Genomic DNA, 21247 nt, shown 5'->3' with positions numbered 1-21247 from the left:
TAAATGTCTGCTTCGTCATGGGTGTAGGTTGTTCCCCCCCCAATAAACGACTGGAAAAGAGAGTATGAAATTAGTAACAATCTTTTATCATTAAGACATCGCTTTTCTGAGTTTGAAAAATTACACCATTAGAAACAATTTCCACAAGAGAGTTGTCTTTAGTTATAACTGTCACAGCTCTAGTTTTAGTAATATATACTGCATATATTGGAATTGGAAATCGATTGAACTAAAGAATCTTCCAAGGAGGGATGTCTATAAACACTCAAGGCAAAACTGTTATTTTAATACAATAAAAAAAGCTTTCAAAAGGTCTTGAAAACTGACATATGAGAAATAAACGACAGCCAAATCTATACACCGGCAACAAGCTCAAAGGAAGAATAAAAAGGTACAAATAACCTGGTTTAAAAGCAGACTTGCCTCTTGTTGAAGGCACTATCCTTTTCTGTGGTGTATATTCCCAGTCTTCTAGACTGTAAAAAAATATCTTTAAGATATGCAGAGTGCCCTTCGTGCACTCAAGGAAAGTGATTATTAGTTCAATTTTGCTACTAAAATATTAACGTATGTGCTTGCCCTTAGGCACAGAAAACAAAAGCCTCCAGCCAGCTCCCCTGCCTCGCAGCAGGCGCTGAGGAACCCATGCAATGGACATGTCTCAGTCACAGCTGTTGTACAGGGCCCCTGTACAATTCACAAATTGCATTCTGATTTTTTTTTTCTTTAAATAACACAGTGCTTATTACCAAAATGCCCAGTGTGTTGCTTCTCTATGAAATAGTCTTAATTTACGACCTTACTACAAAGTTTCTCACCTCTCTTAAGTCAGCACGGTTGGAGGTTTCCCTCCCTGTTTTTTTCACTTCTCTCCACTATCCCCCAAGAAAATCGGACCCTAACTTCTCAGCTATGCATTTGCAATCTATAGCATAGATTTAGAACGCCCGGTAAAAGCAACAAACAAAACAATAAATACGAGGCCCGGGGTTGAGCTCAGCACAGCAGTCACACTCCGGCACACACCGATAGGAAGCGCACGGCCCAGCCGGGTGCTCTCCCTCCCTCCCTTGTGAGCACGGCATCACCTGCACAAAAAGCTGCCACGAAGCTGCCGGCGCACACGGTGCCTCCTGCGGCAGGGGGCAGTTTATGGCACCTCACCACGTCCTGAGGAGCGCTGGACGTGCTACGAGGCACCCACAGCAGCACTGAGCACTTTTAGTTCAAACGTGCTTCCGTGCTCTGGGCATTTCCAGTGGAAATGTCAAAAATGCAAGTCTAAGGTTACAGTGGAGACATCGCCAGGTGAAAAGACTTCACCGTAGCGCAGCTTAAAGATTATCCTTCACCTCAGAAATCAGCAACGTGTCACATTATCTCAGTCTTGATCACAGCCGAATCTATTGCTTCGTTGCGCAGGTCAACAGCGGATCCGTTTCTCCAGGACTGCTCGGCGGCTGCGGCCACCTGGACGGCCCAGAGGAACTGCTCTTTGGTTATCGCGGGAGGCTCTTTGCCTGCAGAGACAGAACGGAAAAACTCATCCCCCTCTCCTTCCTGTTCCTGAGACTCAAATCCTGTATTTTTGCCACTGAGGTCAACAGAACGGAACTGTTTTATTCCATATGGATGACAAGGATTTTGGATGAGGCTCTCCCACGCTATTGTAAACGGCTGCTTCCCTCGTAAAAGACATTAAGGTCCAACACAGTGTTTCCTCCCCACTTTCATTTATTCTCGGAACACAAGTTTTCATATCAACACTCCTTCCCTCACCCGTCTCACTGACTCAGAAGCAAGAAAAGCAGCAGGCCCCTGCCACGCAGCCGACCCGTTCACCAGCCACTGAAACAAGAATTGCTGTTCGCTCATCCATCGAGCTGCCACCTCCTCCCGCGGCTGTCAGGACAGCAGGCCTGCGTGCTAACGCCTGGGTTTGCTTACAGGGAGCTCTCTGACCACTGCACAACGCCGGATTAAACCTAACCACGACGAATCTCACTCCTGATTTTCACATCTACGCATATTTTTTCTGGGGATTTCAGACGCAAACACCAAATTGCAGTTGTTACTGGAACAACTTCCCAGTGAAGTTTTCACTCAAAGTGAATCCAAAGCAATATTAACCATTAATGTAAGCTTTCACCTTACCTTTCAGGGTTCTCAGAAAGTGTCGAAAGAGCCCCCGGTGTGCCTCTCTGTAACGATCAGCTTGGGTCTGTGTACATATGGACACAGAAGTTCCGTGCTCTGTAATCCCCAGGGGATTCTGGTTATCTACCCGTAACGTTCCTTGAGAACCGTGAACCTGCAGGGAAAGCAAAAAGTTAGAAGAACGAGGTTTTCAACTCACCGTCCGTTTGATCTGAAACTTAGCTAGTGTACAAAAGCCCAGGTTTGTACGACCAAGTAAAAAGCAGCTGCTGATTTCTGGAGTTACAACTGACACATCCTTTCTTATGGATCACTCCAGACAGAAATACCAGGCACAGGTTGTAGTAGAGTGGTTCTGCTTATACAGTATCTTCGCTTTTTTTCCCTTAGTTATTTAACACATACTACACTCCAAATCCAGCCCACTATTCTGTTGTAATTCATGACATTAGGAATTGACAGAAGATAGGCCTCTGATTTTACACTTCTCTTCCCCTTTAATGCCTTTTATACTTGTAAGGCCTTAGCCCTTGCTACAGTCCTAGACACATCCTGGAAAGACAACAAACAAACTACAGAACAACACTGCAGCCTTGAGAGCTGACATCAATTCCTGCTCTAGCATGACTGCGTGCAGCTAGTAACCCCAGCAGAATACACGTACAGGAGGCAAAATCTGGGTAACAAGAGAAAAGTGGACTGTAAGTTAACCAAACATAAGCAGCTGCTGAGGTTCAGAGGTGTTCTGTGACACGGGTCTGCAGGTATATGCACGGGGCACAGCACGTGCTGCCCCAGGCAAACGTACACAGGGAAAACTTGTTCTAGCCTGTGGCGTCATGACAGATGTATCTTAAAAGCAAGAACGCACCTCTAGTCTCTGATCACAGCTTTTAGTGCAGTGCTGACTGATGTCCAAAGTAACAATTGCTCCGCTAGGAAATTTCATGCTGACTGCTACAGTGTCTGCATCCTTCAAGCAGGCCATATCTGAGTGACAAAAAAGGCACTCGCTCATACCAGAACAGCAATCACTACTACGACACAGTGATTTTCTTCCTTTAAGAGGCAACGCAGGTCTAGAACACTTTCAAACAGGAAGCGAGGAGACAGCAAAGTGCTTTTGGCAGCGTGCGCCAGCTGGTTTACCTTCATCGTCTCTTCTGGAGGAACACCGCCTGGACTCCACTATGCAAGCCCATGGCTTGCATACAGATGACTTCACTTCCTCCTCCAAACACATTTGCTTTTGCAACTTATCAGTACCAAGAATAAGCAACTTTCAGCACTTTGCTAGAAAGAGGCAGATTGCGTAAATTCCTCTCTGGGGCATTTTGCTTGCTGCACTTCATAGATGACAGCGTTGCATACCTTACCTTCTAACACCAGCAAGCCAATGTTGGCAGCAGCCGACATTAATTAAAGTTTTAAATTTCCATTTAAAACACTGGAAGTTAATTTAAATTTGTCTGGTAACCCAGGGAGTGTTGGTCAATCCAGCATAAATTCACATTTTTAACTGTGTTGAGCTCAGCAGGAAAGCACTGGAGAAAAATTAAAGCAGAGAACTGAGAATACTGCGTTAACATTTGTGTGACCATAAGGCTTTGCTGATTGTTTTCTGTATTCTGGTTTTCAAGTGGCAAACCATCAAAGTTCAGCAACAGTTCTACGGCAACTATTTCACATCAGTGCGAAACAGACGATTCAGAAACATTCGGTAAATACTCTGTCCAAAATGATTTTTTTTTAGAAATTTGCTTCCTACTTCACTGACTATTTTTGCGGCAGTTCTATCATGGAACAATCACAGCACGGCTACCACGCTACTGTAACAGTTCTTCCCAATTTTAGTACTGAAGTAACTGAGAAGCCCAGAGGCACACAATAAACTATCAAAATATTTGATCTTACCCGTGCAGAACGCATGCCCCAGTGAAAATATCGTGTCTGGTGCACTCTCTCCCAACAACCAACTGACAATATCTATATCGTGCACAGCAGCATTATAAAAAATTCCACCTGGAAGAAGCAAAATTGGGCATTAAGGTCTTCACGCTGAAAACCCATGGTTAATGTACATTTCTGAACTGCCCTGGGATCAGTATTAAAGCCACCTACATCCCAGAAGCCAATACTAAGGGCAGGTAGCTGAAATCAATTCTAGTAGAGAAAATACTCTTCCAGAGAAAGAGACACGCGCCTTACAGCTACACAGACCTAAAGAACCTTCCACCAGCACACGGGGCAAGACCCGTTTCCAGCCCCTTTCGGATGAACGAGCCGCGCAGTACCTGACGTTTTGAGGAAGCCCAGGGAAGCCGCCGGGTACACGCTGCTGGTCGTCGCTATCCGGTGGATCCTCCCCAGGGCCTGGCAGCCACGCACCTTTTTGCAGAGGAACTGCAGCGCGGGGTCAAAACGCCTGCAGAGGGGAACAAGCAACGTGGAACATTGCTGGGGCACAAAAACGTCGCTGGGCCCCTGCTGCCAGCGCGGCACAAGAGGCCGACTCGAACGCAGACAGTGGTGAGCGTGCGATGCCTGAACCTCACCAGACTGGCAGGGTTACACTCCGCTTTCTAATTTCAGCCCCTCAGTACGTATTAATTCTGCTTCTGGCAAAAGAGCCTCATATCTGTACTTTGGAAGACTTAAGCTAACAATTTTATGGAAGAAATTAAACTCTGGGGACTGAAAGCCCCCCAGTAGTCCAGCAAGTTACCTACAGTTCTTCTCAGAGCCCCACTTACAGGTTTAAATTCAGTTGAGTGTTGACCAAAACCTCAGTTCAGATTCAACTTTATGGCTGGGGAACAGACCTGTACATGTAGCACTCAAATGGAAAAGGCAAATGTTAGGGCAAGCATTTTGTGTAATTACGCATTAGTATATATACTAATATACATTATGTATATATATGCTAATAAATATATATATTTCCCCAAGTAAGTTTTGTTTGCAATGAAATGAACTGCTCTCAAGAGAGAAGCACTAGACAATCATAGCTGTTTACTAACAACCCACATCCACACTCACCATAGGGTGTTAAATTCCGAGCATAAGTTTAAAGCAGCATTCCTGCCTTGTAGCAGAGCTCCCTGAATCCCCGTAAGTTTAACAGCGCAGAAATTAATTGAAATTAATCCACTTTCCTTCTCTTTCAATTACTTAATCTTAAGGGTCCAGACGTAAGGTCACAAGTGGAAATATCACTTTAACAAGATTAATAGGTCTATTTCTATCAGATAGGCCAATAATTCTAACATCAACCAGAGGTTTCACAGCCTTGGAGTTTGCTGCGAGTGGCAAGTTGAAGTAGTGGATGAGCTCAATGTCTCCCTGAAGACAGCGCTCTAAGAGGAACTGAAAAGGCTGCTGAAAGGTTCTTCTCTTAGAGTTACTCTACGCTTTCATTGTTATTTGCTAGCACAGGTACTTCAGTTTCACAGGATCAACGTTCTTCAAGTCAGTACGGAGTTAGAGATCTAATTAGCAAATCAGTGAAAATAGGAAAAAGTTACAAAAAAAATAAGATCACTTTTCAGTATTACAAAGGCACATTCGAACTTTGAAAGAGTCTTTTTCTACGCTATTGTGAAGATCACAGCTAATTCAATGCCTTCTTCCCATGTTATTTCTAGTGTACTGCAGCAAAGCTGTCAAACAGGAAAAAAGGATACTCTCAGAAGTTTCATGAAGAAGTCTACTTCATGAGCAAAGTTTAATGCCACAGTGTTCCTACACTGAGCAGGGTTGCAAACCAAATGCTTTCCAGCAGAGCAATAACAAACAGATCTCAGTAGCTGTATGCTTAGTAAAACCACAGATCTGCCTGACCTGGTGGTTGTATGTGCACAAAAAAATACAAAAGAAAAAGTTCCTGTTTTCCCTAAAATCACGGAGCAAGGAGTTGTCTCAGAGAATGGCACAGCATCACCAGAATATTTCCTCCTCTGGAGCTCAAACACGAGCTGTAGCATTTGCAAAACCTTGAAGGGACTGATGAAATCTGGACCCCCAATTACCAATGTCTATTCTAAAAAATAAAAATGGAGCTTTCATGCCTTGGAAGCTTTGCTGTTTGACTATCATTCCACTAGCTTTTATTTTAATCTCATGATAGCTAAGATTTTATCTCCATTAAGCATGAAGAATTAATCCAAGCCAATTAACTCCCAGATAATAAGCAATGCTCAATAAGCAGTAGCAAAACTAAATGTATCTGAGGACGAATAAAGGACAGCTCGAGAAATCAATGCTACTTTCAGACATGAGCTTCTTAATGAGTACAAATCCTAAAGAAAAATCCAGTCTTACTTGTAGAATCCACAAACCAACGGTCTTCCACATCTGTTGGCTTCATCGAAGCACGCTTCTGCTGTCTGCCTGTCAAAACTGGGCAGCCTCTCACAAAATACACCTTTTCCTGTGCAAAAGGTCACAGAACATAGAATTAAAGGCAGAACAGTCTGCACTAAACATTTTCATCTTGAAATACTGTACATGTTGTTACATTCTAGAAAGTCCGTTTCATGAAACCAATGCTTCCTATCTGTTGATGCCAATAACTCCCTTTTCGCTGCCAGCTACGATCGTTTTGTTAGCTAGTTACAAGCCACAGGAAGCACGGCTGTTGGGATAAGCAGCTTTCCTTTGATTCCCAGCTGTATTTCTCGGACTGCGCTTTCTGAGTGAGAAAGGCGTAGTACAGACCCCACTGGTGTTCAAGCCATCAATGTCAGTGCAGGAGGTAGCAGTTAGTAGGCTGACTTCTCTTCAATTGCACAATTAGTTTGCACAACTCAAGGGAGACTGCTGAAATGAGAAAGCAGTAATTTTTACTTTTTAAAAAAATTTTAATTAAGGAGCTGCTGCAGTTGCTATGAAATTAGGAGTGGAGGAGACAGACAAGTAAGGCAAATGTAAAGATGCTCCCAGTTTTGCCAAGCTTCACAGCAACTGCATGGGGTCTGCAGCTGAGAACGGAAACAGGAACTCTACAGCCCCGATCCGGACACTGAGCTCTCTTATACAGCCATCACAAGCAGAAAGTTTGGCTGATTTCCTTTCAATCTTACATCAAAAGATAAACTTTGCATTCTGCAAGCATTTAGCAAGCACACAAGGCCTCCTTCAGTGTGTGTTACCACTACAGATAAAAGCTGCATTTGCAGCAGTTCCTCTTACCAGCTCGCAAAGCATCTATCACAGTCTCAGAAGCTTCTTCAGGCGGTGAACAAACGATGACTCCAGAAACTCTGCAAAAGTCAAAAGAAAGTTCTTCAGTGAAGACAATTTTTAGAGGAATGAACAGTCAGCATCTCCTTTCAGTTACAGCCGTTTTTATGCTAGCTTTCTTAACTTTTGAGGATGAATTTTAAAAAGGCATAAAACCCCATTACTCTGATAGAGCATATTATGTTACAAAAGGAACTCAGTACCCACTTGCAGGGATGCATACTGTAGGGCACTGATGCTCAGAAGTGACAGCAGTACAGGAAGGAGAGTTTTAACCCGATCTCTTAATTCAAGGTCAGTAACTTCATTAGGTTTTCTCAAAAACCTGTTGTTAAGCTAAACCTTAGCTAAAATGGAAATCCGTACAATAAAGCTGCGTTGTTTTTCCTGCATCTTAAAGGGGAAAGCTTTTCAAACGTCTCCAGCAAGACTGCTTGCGTTTTGCTGGTTAGAACATACAGTGAAACCTAAAACCATTTACGTGGCAGAGCTGTTGAAGTGACGGGTACATCTTAGCTTATTTTCATTTTTTTAATTTCTAAAATCAAGCCCATCTTTTTTTTTTTAAAAAAAAAAAAAGCTCTGCCTTTCAGTTTTGCAATGACATTTAAAATACTAATTTGAGAAGTGGCTGGTACCGCTGGTCGTTGAGCACGATGTCGGCATCCTGCTGCCGCAGCACCCGCGTGCTGGCCAGGAACTCCGCGCTGAAGGCACGTTCCACCTCGTGCAGCCGGTCCTCCACGACGTACAGCAAGCAGCAGCCGTTTTCTTCCACTAAGCTTTGGAACAAGGCTTTATCACCGAGCTCTGTGCCAAAGAGGGCGAGGCCGACACCACCAGCACCACAGCGTCCCAGCACCGCACCAAAACGGGCCTGGGGCACGGCTGGGCTCCGGCTGCTCCGCTCAGCGGGTGTGATCCTCATGTGTAAGGTGGTGAAGGCTGAGGTGGAAGGTGCCTGGTCTGTGGTCGTGGCGGAGCTGATGGCACTGGGGAGCAGCGAGGGATCCCTGGCGGTGGTGGCGGCGGCGAGGATGAGGGGCGGCTGAGTGAGCAGGGATGGGGCATCGAGCTGCAGCGGCAGGCTGATGTCGGGGCCTGCGGAGCTAGAGGGGGCAAAGGGGGCAAGGTGAGGGGAGAGGTGAGTGGGTAGGAAAAGGGGAAGGTGAGGAGAGAAGTGAGGGGAGAAGTGAGGGGGCAGGAAAAGAGGGAGGTGAGGGGAGAAGTGAGAGGGGAGATGAGGGGAGAAGTGAGAGGAGAACGGGGCAGGTGAGGGGGCAGCTAAAGAGAATAGGTAAAGGGGTAGGTGAGAGGAGAAGTAAGGGAGTAGGTGAGGGGACAGGTGAGGGGAGAGGTAAGGGGACAGGTGAGGGGACAGGTAGAGGGGACTCGCCCTGCGCCCTCCCTCATCCCTCGAGATGCAGAGCACGAAAGGGCCCGGCCCCGGGGCAGCTCGGAGCGGAGCCCCCCGCCGCCCCCCGTCCCTCCCCGGTCCCCCCGTGTCCCCTCCCCTCTCTCACAGCAGCAGCGGGGCGCGCTGCCGGGCCAGGCGGCGGTTGCGGTAGTGGCGGCCGGAGGCGAGGTGCTCGAGGATGCGGTCGCGGCGCACCCGCAGCGGCAGCTGGCAGGACGAGCACCACAGCGACTCGGCCGCCGCCTCCCCGCCGCCGCCGCCGCCGCCTCGCTCCGGCCGCTGCCGCTTCACGGCCAGCTCCGAGAACTCGGCGGCGTAGTCGTGCAGCGTCTTCTTCCTCCGCCCCATGGCGGCTCCGGCCGCGGAAGCGGAAGGCGGTGCCGGGCACGGCGGGGCGGGGGCAGCCGAGGCCGGGCCCGGTTCCTCGATGGGTTCCCCGGTGGGCTCCCCCCGCCGCAGGGACGGGGCCGCGGAGCCCCCCTGGCCGTGGGGAGAGGAGCGGGACCCCCCCTGGCCGCCCCTCGCTCGATGTCCCGGCACCAGCCACAGGGCGACGTCGCCGTCCCCGCCCGGTAGGGGCGGCCCGAACCCCCCCCCCGGGGCCGTTGGGAGCCCCCCCCCGGGCCGTTCGGAGCCCCCCGAGGCCGTTGGGAGCCGCTCGGTGCCGCCTCCTGAGCCCGGCTCTCCCCGCAGGTGGCCGCCGCGACGGCCCGGCCCCCCCCGGGGACCCCAAAATGGAGCAGGACAGGAGGGAGACGAGCGTAGGGGCAGGGCCCGGCCCGGCCCCCTGTGGGGGCGACCCGCGGTGTGCGAGCACCGTCGGTGAGAAGGTGAGGGGGGGGCCCGGCCGCTGCCCCTTCCATCCCCGTCCGTCCCCGTCCGTCCCCTCGGCCGGCCTGGCTGTGTTACGGCCACGCCGGTCCCGTGTTCCCTAGGAACAGTGTCTGACAACCCTGAGAGAGGAGGTTGAGCATCTCTCCAAGTACAAGGCGGAGTGCGCGCAGAAGGACGTGGTGATCTCCGATCTGCTGAAAGAAACAGAAAGCCTGAAGAAAGAGCTGGAGCTGCTCAGGGGCGGCGGAGATGCGGAGCCGGTAACTGTCGGTGTCCTGAGGCTGCTCCCTGCCAAGCCGTCATCCACTGTAGATGTCACGGAGGCAGACTGCTCTTCACACACAAACATCCCGCAGGCAGGAGTGGCGGACAGGCAGGGACATTCCGAAAAGCCACTGACTGGCTGTGCCAGTGAGACCCCCGGGATGTGGGGATGCGATTTGTACTCCCCCAGTCGGGGCTCATCATCCCAGCAGGGCGGGGAGCACAGGGCTTCAGCCCCAGTTCTGAAACTCCCTCTCTCCACACGAGGCTTTAGCACAGCTTCTTAAGTCCTTATTTCTGTCTTTACAGTACGGAGGAATGGAACAAAGGAGCTCAAGTGAAGAAGCCGCTGAAGAAGCCGCTGAAGAAGCGCTCAGTGACACGAGCGCTCCAGGGCTGGAGCAGGCAGAAGGAGAGGAGGAGACACTGATTGCTCAGCTCATTGCGTTCCAGGATGCCAATGAAGAACTCTGTGCAGAACTGCAAAATGCACACGATGACTACAACATAGCCACAGGTACCATGGGAGAAGGCATCCCCAGAACAGACTATTATTGTACTAGAGACCAAGTCTATCTTCTTGCAATTCTGTTTCTCTTACCTAGAAAACACATCTAGGTTAGTTTCTCATGAGGGTGAAACCTCCTGCTTTCAATTGTTGCTTACAGACTGAGTCAGAAATGCCATGTATTTTGAAACCACTTTCGCTCTCCCCTTAGAAGTACAAGAAAATCATGCAGAAAGGCCTGACTGGTATTCTGGGGTGCTTGCTAGTGTTTCAGCAATCTGGCGAGCCCCTGCGCTGGTGTTACTGGCTCTGGTAGTCCTCAGAATAGCTTCTCCCTCACAGTGAATTTACTTAAGTTTACTATATATCACAGCAAAGTACTATGAAATGCATTATTAACCGGGGTCATCATGGCTGTATATTAACTTCACCCACAGTCTATATGTGGATAGCAACAACAGCTCTGCTTGTGCTTACCTTAAAAACACTCCATGAGGCCTCTGGCAGGAATTCCGTTTGCTTACAGTAGTACTCCAACGTTACAGGTGTCATGTGTTCCTTGCAACGACAACTGGAGATCCAAGAATCCCAGCTTCGGAAAACCGAATCTGAAAAGGAAAGGCTTGAAAAGGAGCTCAGGGAGCGAGAAAGTCAGCTACAAGCCATGTCTGCCAAGGTACTAGAGAGCAGAGCGGACACAATTAAGAGAGCTGGCAGCAGGGAATTCAGTTTTTATGAAACAGTTCCTTTCCTAATGAGACAGGAGTTGATTAGTGAACTACAAAACTGAAGTGTAAAATATTTTCCCTTAAGTTTTGCAGTCTGAGAGAAGAAGGGAAACATGAAGAAATGATGGTGACAACAGAGAAGGAGAACTGCAGTCTTCGACAGGTGAATCTGGTGCAAGCCCACATGCTTTTATGGAAAACTCTAGTGTCATCTGCTTCATTGTGCATGTTTTAGGCTTGGAAGAGTGAATTTGCCCCATGAAAAAAACCCACACAGAGAAGTTACTTTGAAAATCTGACTTCTTGAGTTTGTTTTACCACTCATTTTTTTTCCTAATAGCAAACTTGCCCCTTTTAGCTATTCAAGTACTCGATACAGTGGTTTTGGAGAAAACCCCAAGTAGTAATAGTTACCTGTACTGACAAGATTGTGAGTCTGTAGACTGTCCAGGAAATACAAGAAGCATTTGACCCAGATACTGGGAAGATGTGGCCAAGTCTGCTCATTTTCTTCCTCACTGTAATGGCTTGATTTATGTATCTCCTCAGGTTGTTACAGAACAAGAATCCAAACTGGCTGAGCAGAACAAGCTGATCAGTGATTTGCAGGGTACAGTCAGCCAGCTAGAGGCAGAGGCTCTGACCAATCGATACCAGATCCACAAGCAGCAGCGTGCCCAGGAAGAGATGCAGAGCCAAGCTGAAACACTGCAGCACACGGAGCTGCAAACTAGAGTGGCACTCGAGTGCCTCACTAGCAGGGTAAATACAGCCTCTTTCACTTCAGATTCCTACCTCCCTGGTAAGAGATGCTTCAACTATTTCAAGCAGAGTCTGAAAGCTTAGAAACATTCTCAGGCAGAAGCCCAGCAGGAGGCTCACTGGGGCACTGAAATCCTTTGCTCTCAGGACTGATTTGCCTTTGCGGCTACAGGGCTGAAGGAGAAAGAAATTCAGACCATTTGCTTGCCTGCTTTCTAGCATGCAGCCCATATTTGAATGACAAAGCACACTAGCCTCAAATACTAGAAGCCCTCAAGAAACAGTACTGAATTCACAGCAGTTCTGTCACCAGATTTCTAATATCTTCCTGACACAAAGTAATAGATAGCACCTTAAAGCCATTTCCTGCAGGCATACTCACTCTGGGCCTGACTCAAGGTTGTCACAATGAGCACAGCAGCCAAAAAAGGGTCTGAGTCCATCCAGAAACACATCATTAGCACAGTACGTGCAGTGAAGCCCAGTAAACCTGCCCACAGTTTCACACGCACGGACTTCCCATTTCGCCATCAACTCGTACTTATTCTAAGTCTGATGGTGTGTTCTCTGTCCTAGTCAACTCCATGCAAGTGCCAAAGAATCATATATAAAGGCTTAATGCACCTACTTCTTTCCTCTTTTATCAAAAGTTTGAAAGATTTCGAAGCAAGATAATTCAGGCTACATTCGGTACAGCAGGCAGCAAGCCTCCCCAGGCAGAGCTCACTGATGAGGAGGTGCTGGAAGCAATGCAGGTACGTAGCTCATTGGAATTCTGCTCTCAGGAGCCCACGGGGAACTGGTAAGAGAACATTACAGCACTGCTGTACACCCAATGCTTTTCTATCCCTTTACATGTCTTTGATTTTCAGAAGATAATTAGTGAGCGAATAGAGTTTCATCAGATGCTGAAACAAAAAGGTGTCAGGGTCCCATCTCTCTACAACATCGACACGGCTACTTCATCACCTACCAATTCTAAGGGTAGGAGGAAGAGTCCTGCAAGGTAGCTTCTCTTAATGCCTGCAGAACAGCCCTAGTGGTTAAGTCACAACATGCCACCAACTTCAGGCTCCTGTTCGTTTGTTTTCTGGTGGTGATTTGATAGCAAATTAAACTCATTTTACTTGATTCAAGTTCTGCAGGAATTCAGTTGTTTTCTAATTGTTGAAACTGATTAAACACCATTCACTGTAAATCGTTGGTCTGTAGAATTATTCTATTTCACAGGGAATTGTGACGTACTACTTAGGACTGCTCAGATACAAGTAGCTTAAAAAAGTTACCACTGTGCCAAGTTTGTACAGTTACATGACTGGAAAACTCACCAATGCTCAAACAAGTGACAGTGACATGCGACTGCAAGAACCATTTTATTTTCCATTCAATATGCAACACGTTGACACATTTGACACAGTATCTGGAAGTTTTGTTAGAGCTCTACATTGTTTTTAACGGGGAAAAAAAGTAAATCCACGGGTCACCCTAGCTTATGGACAGGTCTGCATTCATACAGTTGGCAGCCAGGATGTAAATAAAAATCACCCAGAGACTGCAAAAATTAGAATCACTCAGACTATGTGTATTTTGGAAGGAGTCCCCAGCACTCTCCACACTGGAGTGTGACTGACTGCTCCACCAGCGTCACTCTGGGCAAAAACGCTTACCTTCTGGGGAGGTGGGGAGCTTTAGTGTTGTCACCGTAAGCCAGTATTGGCCCTCTGAACAGAGCTGGACTTCATAAGCAAGAACAAATTCAGATCTTGACCAACAGCTAAGTTGATGAGTGCACAACAAATTCACTGTGACTGGTATTTCCACATGGCTGGATTATGGCTCTAAAACGCCCTAGGGAACACAAGCCCCTTCAGTCATTACCTGACTTCACTTAAACATGAAAGCTGTGTTAAATGCGTTAACACGGAAAAAAAACAGAGTAAAACTCATTGCTCAAGTTCTGGCAGTGGTTAGGTTGAAGATTTTTAAAATAGGCAGGATTTTCAGTTTCATGGTTACTCCAGATATAAAACTATGCAAAATGAGATGTTAGCTAAGTACTTCTGCATCCTGTCTTCAGAAGTGGCATACAGAATGTAACTTAGTGTCAGTGCTGTCACCTACTGCACTTCTCAGTTCAGCTACCAAAATAATCCAGATGAAACATACCGGGAAGAAATAGTTACCTTGCAGAGAAATATGACTGTGTTCATTTTACAAACCGCTATGATGTCGTGAGGATTCTCCTTACACGTTTGTACATTCTGACTTCGAATACGTTCTCTACTTTTCCGTTTGCATTTGATGACGCTCTTGTCTCCACCTAGTCAGAATACTGACAACTTCCTATTAAGGCTGAGAGAATGCAACACTCCTTACCACGGCTTGATCAAACTAAAGTTTTTACACACCCAGACAGGATGCACTCCATCTTTTCTTTAAAACAAACAATCTCACTGTGTGCAAGTTGCATTATTGAATATGGAAAAAAAAAAAAAAAAAGAAAATTGAACAATTTTCTTAGCTTTGACAGCTGCTAGCGTATTACAGTCAGAAGAGAAGAAACTGTGGTTAGGTCAGTTTTTGAAGGATAAAGTACTTTCAAGTTCCCGTCTGTGTCCACCACTCGAACCTGCTCCACTACCAACGGAAAACTCATCTGCTGTGTATTTTGGCTGGGGTTCACATTCACTGGTCCACAAAGAGCATCAGGTTCGTTATCTGAGCCTGAGTCTTCTTCCTTATTTTCCAAGGTGAATTTGTTCAGTTCTGCTATTTTCTGTTACAAGCAAAACACAGAAAGCAAGGTTAATTCTGCAGCTAAGCCCTTGGAGCAACTCAAAGTTGTTTCCAAGATGTGGATCTGGCCGGCCTCTAGAGGAATTTTTGCATGAAACATTCTTCAGCAGGTTAGAATGTTTCAGGAAGCATCAAAAGCTCTTTCAGCTATCACTGCTGTTTTCTCTGCCAGGTCCTGCTCCTTCTGAATAGTTATTTTCTTACATTTAACGGAGAAGTTGGGCTTTGTCAAAGCAATGGAGCTGAAGCACCAAGAGCCTGCGGTAGGATCACCACTAACACATTTGCTTTCAGTGCATTTGAAATCGTCTCTGTTACTGCCTCACATCCATTATGCTAACCTTCACTAACACTTCATTATGTTAATTGGACAAGAAAAAAATACATTTATCTTGCAAAATATTCAACAGCATGCTATCCTGTACTTGCCCTATACCAAGTTTTACTATTTTCATAAGATAGCTTTAATTAAAGAAAGATGTTGAGGAGCATTTAGCGAGATTGTCCAACTGTTAATAAAGGATCTGAAAGGTAATTCTGTAATAATGAGAGGAGCAAGCAAACTAATTGTCGGGCATGCTGAGGTGAGAAACCTCCCTAGAAGAATGTACTGGTAGCAGCTGAAGGCATAAGCTCACTAACAAGGAGAAAGTGTTGAAAATCAAACCATATATTTCCCATTGTGGTAGCACAACATTATTTACCCTGGTGAGTTTTGAGGTCTGCCTCTTACTCATAATATAATACAAAAACCTTTTGAGATACAGCAAGAATGGAAGGAGAGGGAGGGAGGAAAAAAAACACCTCTTTCTCCCCCTCAGAAAAAACACAGCTTCTGTATTCTTCTACACGTGAGCAATTAAACATTTTGCTGAGAAGCACACCAAGGACAGGATTATTTTGCTGAATTACTTACCAGAATTAGAGTGTCCATGACATCTTTGCATATCTGTAAACTGGTATCACTTGTCACTTCCAGAAACAGATCATGGGTGGTTTTTCTAATCTGTAAGAATATCACAGGTAAAGTAAGTAATGAATCAAGCATACTCACCCACAGCCACTTGGCAATATTTCAATACAAAAACAGGATTAAAGGCTTTAATTCAGTTCAACCACAAGCAAAGTACTGCCTTTCCTTACAAGTCAAAAACTATACTCCCACCCTTGTCTTGGCCATTCAATAAAGCCTCCTCTGCAAAAGCAGGCCGGTGCCTTTGGAACAGCTTGCTAGAGGTTTACATATTTACAAAGGTAAAAATATAACTGAGATTCATCGCAATCCAATAGTCTAGTGGACAAGAGTAAGGCTTTGGAGATTTATATTTGGAACACAATCACAAGTTTCACAGAACTGCACAGAGCTTTGAACCTAGAGTTAAATCTCTCTCAGTAAAAAGAAACACTGTTTAATTCTGATTAACCTATTTCCACTAGCAGCTAGTACCTTTGTCTTCTCACTATTGGTTATTGGTGGGAAAGAAATCACAACACCTTCAGCATCCACAAGACATGGGTAGTTATCTTTGCCATCCAACAACTGGAGATACCTGCCAAAAAAAGAAAGAAAGAAAGAAACAATCAAAAAATAACTGGAACAGCAGCTGGACAAAGCGGCACAAAATGGTGACAAAAATGAATTAGTGTGCTCCTGATCTACCACGTGACAAAAACAGAAGTCAGAGCACTAAAATTCAGCAGAATGATGTCACGGTGATGCAGCTAATAACACGAAAGCCACTAGCTACAGGAACTGACGGGCTAGAACCATAAAATAACTCACATCTTCATATCCACACTGTTAAAGTAGTCAGACAGGCTCCTAGTGCCTTCAGAGATCCCAGTGCTTGAACAGGAGTATCAGAGTCCATCGTCTGATTCTTCCAGACGGCTTACTTATTTAATTTTCCCTCTTACTTACTATGGCGGGACACAGTTCTCCATTATGTACTTGACAAACTTCTCCAAGCTGCATGACTGATGGATATGGGTGGTGATCTCTACATGAGCAGTAAACAGAACAGGGTAGCGTGATACTCTGCTTCACAGCTCGTCTGCTCTTACACGCAGATTTACAGCACCTCTGATTCGCTTCAGTTATTGAACGTGCATGACAAACTTCATTTCTCTTTGGTACCCTTCTACTTGCTATTTTAAGTACACAAATTACTCTTAAAGGTGATAAATATGACAAGAATTTACTCTTGATATAACTAGAAATAATGAAGTCACTCAGCAACATCATTTTACTACGGGTTACTCTTCAAGCAAAGATTCAGCTTGAATGCTGCTCAGTGTTTTTCATATCACCACCTAAAAGCTCACGCAGAGTTTGTTAGCCCAATCACCACTACAGAACGTGCTTCATAATACATTTGAGCACATTTCTTTCAGTGCTGTTTTTCCATGCAAGAATGAGTTGCCAAAATTCACATGAAGAAAAACAACGAAACACTGACTTGTGCAACCCAGAAACATTCTGACGCTTCTTCTGTTTCCTCTGCTCCTCTGCTTCTAGCTGCAGCTGACGGAGAAGATCCTTTGCCTTGATCTCCTTTCGGCCCAGGGGCGTTATCTACACCATACAAGGAAAAAGAAACATTTAATTTTATGAGTGACTCAAACACCAGGATTATTAAAACTCCCTTGTAAGCAGGACGAAAATTAAAACCACGCATCAAGTGGAATTTCTTACAATCAATTTTGTATTTCTACACGTTGCATGGAATTAAGCAACAGCAAATTCTCAGGTGTTCACACGCATCACTGTTCTCCTTAATAAACCTCCTAGCTTTTCTGGTGCAGTTATATCGTGTACTTTAACTTGTTAAGGCAGCTACAAAATGCAGTTCTTTAAAGCACGTTCCATTTTTTGGAGCAGGAGTTGCATTTCCAATCATATGGCAAAATATTTGCTGCCAGTGCTTCTTCATTTCTGCTACTTGATAAAAGAAAACCAAAGGCCAGGCATTATTCCCAGTTCTTTTCCAATACTGAAGACTGTTCACCAGATTTTGTTACTATTCAGACTGTCCAGCAGACTCTACATCAGGTTAATACATTTCACACCATTACTCAAAACCTCTACGGATTGAAGATATTTTCTATTTGATCACGCAGCACATTAGACCAAACAGCCCAGGCAATGGAGATAAATGGCTTCTCACCCTAACCTGGGGCACAGTGTTACTAAAACTAAAGTTTCAGTAAATCCTGTACCTCTTTGCAACAGGATTTTTTCTTGTAGAGGATATCAGCAGCAACAACAAAAAATATCTCCAAGTTTCGGCTAGATCTCATACGCAGAGAGGGTTTTTGTTATTGAAGATGTGCCATCATTCGTAACAACTTATTCAGGCTGGAAATGCACTTTCTAGGTAACGTGCACGGAGCAGTTACACACAAGTCTAGAGAGCAGAATGCAATGGAAACTTTGGGTCAACCCCAAAGAGTCAGAACAGCCTAACAGGTCAGTCTTACAGCGACATTGCTTCTGGAGGCAGGATATTAAAGGGCCTAAATAAATAAGGATTGCAAATTTGAAGTAGCATTTTGGTATTCTGGATTGCAAGTACAGCCTAAGAGCTTGACATACGAATGTACTGCAATCTTTGTTTTTGTTTTTTTTTTTTTCATTGAAAGCAGCAACATAAATAACCCAAGACTGGGTAAACCAACAAAACCTGAATTATTTTAATTAGGTTACCTGGAAGGCTGCTGCTGATCGAGGCACACTCAATGAATGAGCACCTGCTCTGCTGTATGACACTCCAGGCACATCCTAACACATACGGACCTCCAGGGAACATTAAGATGGAAACACCACAACATAGGAGAAAGGATCAACAGTGAAACACCAGTACCTCAACCACCCTAAGCAAAGGCACACATTAAGCTACATCAGAATGTCTGTAGAGTCAAAAAAGCCTATGTCTGCTTCCCTCATTGCTTTAAGTCCCCAAACAGATGGACTGGTAACTGGTCCTGGAGTACCACCAGGTAGCTCTGCAAGGCTTGCTCAAGCAGGGCTCATGACAGCAGGATGGCAAGAACATTAGCTTCAAAATTCCTGGAGTTATTTTTTTTCCTTGCATCTATGGGGTAAGAAGAAAGTTCTTTCCACTCTACAAAGTTCCAGAAATTGAAAGAAAAAAAATGAAAACAAAACAGGGAAAGATCCACAGCTGGCACTGCCCCTACCTTCAGCTCACCAGGAGGCTGAACATCGTATGTCAGGGGACCTTTGATCAACTGCAAGTCATGGGTGGCAATGGTGGCCGCTGTCCGCTTTTCACAGATGTCTTCGTGCAGTTTAGTCTAAAACATAAAGAACATAATCAAACTAGAACAAAGATATCAATGCGATTTATCCCTCCTAGGCTCAGCGTTCTCCTCTACTGAATGTCTGCAGCATTTCCAACTAGCTGAGTAACCCTAATTTGAATGGCTTCTGGGCGCGTCCTCATACAGCACTTAAAAGCTCTGCAGTCTGTAAGTTTTGTTTACCCTTTTGGATTAAACCCCGCGTTCCTCTTCACCTGCAGAATAATTTCATCCAAATCACAACCGAAGCATAAGGAGAGCGAAGCAGAGCACACAGGTTTCCCAACCGGGCAGTAAGCACTTTGAGTTGGGAAAGCAAGCACCCAGCACTCGAGCCTCGCAGTCTGGAAGGAGCTAACATCTGCCACCTGAAGGCCCAGAAGCAGCCTGCCAGGTCACAAACCACATCCTTTCAGAGCTGCTGACAACTTTCCCCTCATAAATGAGAATAAGGAGGCCCCGACAGCTACCTGCGCGGTCAGGAACCTCTTCAGGGCATTGCCTGGATTTAGGTTTACTCCTTTCAGCACGCAGCACACGATGAAGGGCCGGACATCTCTGACGCCCGGGCTGACTTTGACAACCAGCGGCGTGGGATTTTCAGAGACGTGCAGAACCTTCACCAGCAGCTTGCTGACGGCCTCCAGCTCGTCCTGCTCCCCTTCCCCGCCGTCCTTTTTCTGCTGCTTCTCCCTTTTCTTCTTCCTGGCCTCCTCCCTGGCGTTCTCAGCCTTTCCCTTGCCGCGGCCACCGGCCCGCAGGTACTCCAGGATGGCCTTCGTCTGGCAGCCGTTGACCATCTTCTCCAGCCGCTTGTCCCTCAGCTGGTTGCCCCTGAAGTTGGCCTCCTTCAGCCTGGGGCAGTCGGCCAGCGCGGCGGGCAGCTCCGTCAGCCGGTTGTTGGCCAGGTCCAGGCTCTGGAAGAGACGGCGCGGTCAGCGGGGCAGTGGTACTGGGGGGTACTGGGGGGTACTGGGGGTCTGGGGGCCGGGCTGCCCGCACCTTGAGGGCCGGCAGGGCGGCGATGTCGGCGCCCAGCTCCTCCACCTCGTTGTCGGCGGCCTCGAGGCGGCTGAGGAGGGGGAAGGCGGCGGCGGGCGGCAGCAGGCGGCCGGGCAGGGCCCGCAGGCGGTTGCCCGAGAGCAGCAGCGCCTGGAGCTGCGGCGCGGCTCGGGCCAGCCCCGGGCCCAGCTCCCGCAGCCGGTTACCGCTCAGGTTGAGGCTGCGGAGCTGCGGGAAGGCTGCGGGCTGCTGCTGCTGCTCCCCCTCGGCCTCCCCGGAGCCCTCCACGCCGCCCAGCTCGGCGGGCAGCGCCTCCAGGCCGTTCCCGGAGAGGTCGAGCAGGCGGAGGGCCGGCAGCTGCCCGCCCAGCCCCTCGCCCAGCCCGGCGGGGCCCAGCGCGTTGCAGCGCAGCACCAGCGTGTGCAGGGCGGGCAGGGAGGCCGCCAGCCCCGGGCCCAGCTCCCGCAGCGCCGCGCAGCCGCTCAGCTCCAGCGACTGCAGCAGCGGCAGCCCCAGCAGCGCCGCCGGCAGCCGCCCGCCGCCCGCCGCCACCCGCTCCGACACCGCCGCGCCCGGCAGCGACAGCTCCCGGCGCCGTTCCCGGGCCGCCGCCTCCAGCTCCGGCCACGCCGCCGCCATCCCGAGCCGTCCCGTGCTATTCCGGGCCCTGCCGAGCCGTGCCGAGCTATTCCGGGCCGTGCCGATCCGCCCCGCGCCGCGCCCGCCGCCACCGAGCCTGCGCCGGCAGCCGGGGGCGGGCGTCCCGGTCCCTCCTCGCCCGCAGCGCCGGGCCCCTACCAGGCTGCGAGCGCGGTAATTTAAAGAGGTTATGGGTCTAACGTAAGTGACTTTTTCTCCCGAAGTGGCAGTGACAAAAGGAAACGCCTTGTTCGCTTATCCAGCATGTAACGAAAACACGGATCCCGTGTGAGGGGGACACCAGCAGGTGCTGGAGATAGGTGAATTCCCGCAAGCGGGGACGCTGCCCGCTCTCCTGTAGTCTCTGCTGGCCGGAGGGACGAAAACAGCTTAGCAGACCATCGGGTACAGCATGTAAGAAGCGATCAGATGGGAAAAACCTCAGGATAGGGTCCACGGCTTCATTCCTGCTCTAATAGCGATGCTCCATCACTCCAGACTCCAGTCTTCCACCCTTCAGCGACCCCCTCTCAGTTCATCAGACCTGCTCATCTGTAACATGTCTTACTCTGGCCC

At 47.6% G+C, this 21247-nt stretch overlaps 3 protein-coding genes across 5 annotated transcripts; 1 reads left to right on the top strand and 2 right to left on the bottom strand.

Annotated features, from left to right (window-relative positions):
* Nucleotides 1-65: 65 nt before the first annotated feature.
* LOC121058367 (myo-inositol 2-dehydrogenase-like) lies at nt 66-9163 on the bottom strand. Of its 2 annotated transcripts, XM_040533843.1 has the most exons (10): nt 8922-9163; nt 8037-8507; nt 7348-7418; nt 6478-6586; nt 4452-4582; nt 4072-4179; nt 3029-3147; nt 2155-2311; nt 1490-1520; nt 66-1235 (listed from the first exon to the last, which is right to left on the bottom strand). In XM_040533843.1, the coding sequence occupies exons 1-10, from the start codon at nt 9161-9163 to the stop codon at nt 1190-1192; spliced, it is 1485 nt and encodes a 494-aa protein (XP_040389777.1). In that variant the 3' UTR covers nt 66-1189. The 2 variants fall into 2 exon arrangements, with proteins under 2 accessions (XP_040389777.1, XP_040389776.1); XM_040533842.1 differs by having other exon boundaries at nt 66-1520.
* CCDC27 (coiled-coil domain containing 27) lies at nt 9162-13103 on the top strand. Of its 2 annotated transcripts, none has more exons than XM_040533846.1 (9): nt 9162-9387; nt 9509-9645; nt 9751-9909; nt 10223-10430; nt 10967-11097; nt 11235-11312; nt 11699-11911; nt 12562-12666; nt 12784-13103. In XM_040533846.1, the coding sequence occupies exons 1-9, from the start codon at nt 9162-9164 to the stop codon at nt 12919-12921; spliced, it is 1395 nt and encodes a 464-aa protein (XP_040389780.1). In that variant the 3' UTR covers nt 12922-13103. The 2 variants fall into 2 exon arrangements, with proteins under 2 accessions (XP_040389780.1, XP_040389778.1); XM_040533844.1 differs by having other exon boundaries at nt 9751-10005.
* A 162-nt stretch (nt 13104-13265) lies between these two features.
* Nucleotides 13266-20718, bottom strand: LRRC47 (leucine rich repeat containing 47). The gene is made up of 7 exons (XM_040533841.1): nt 20033-20718; nt 19501-19947; nt 18908-19024; nt 17167-17282; nt 16155-16257; nt 15624-15713; nt 13266-14687 (listed from the first exon to the last, which is right to left on the bottom strand). Exons 1-7 carry the CDS (start codon nt 20669-20671, stop codon nt 14445-14447), a joined length of 1755 nt encoding a protein of 584 aa, XP_040389775.1. The 5' UTR covers nt 20672-20718; the 3' UTR covers nt 13266-14444.
* Between the last annotated feature and the right edge of the window lie 529 nt (nt 20719-21247).

The sequence above is a fragment of the Cygnus olor genome, chromosome 21 (genome assembly GCF_009769625.2).
Source record: "Cygnus olor isolate bCygOlo1 chromosome 21, bCygOlo1.pri.v2, whole genome shotgun sequence".
NCBI classification, from domain to species: domain Eukaryota; kingdom Metazoa; phylum Chordata; class Aves; order Anseriformes; family Anatidae; genus Cygnus; species Cygnus olor.
This window is presented reverse-complemented; position numbering and strand designations above follow the sequence as displayed.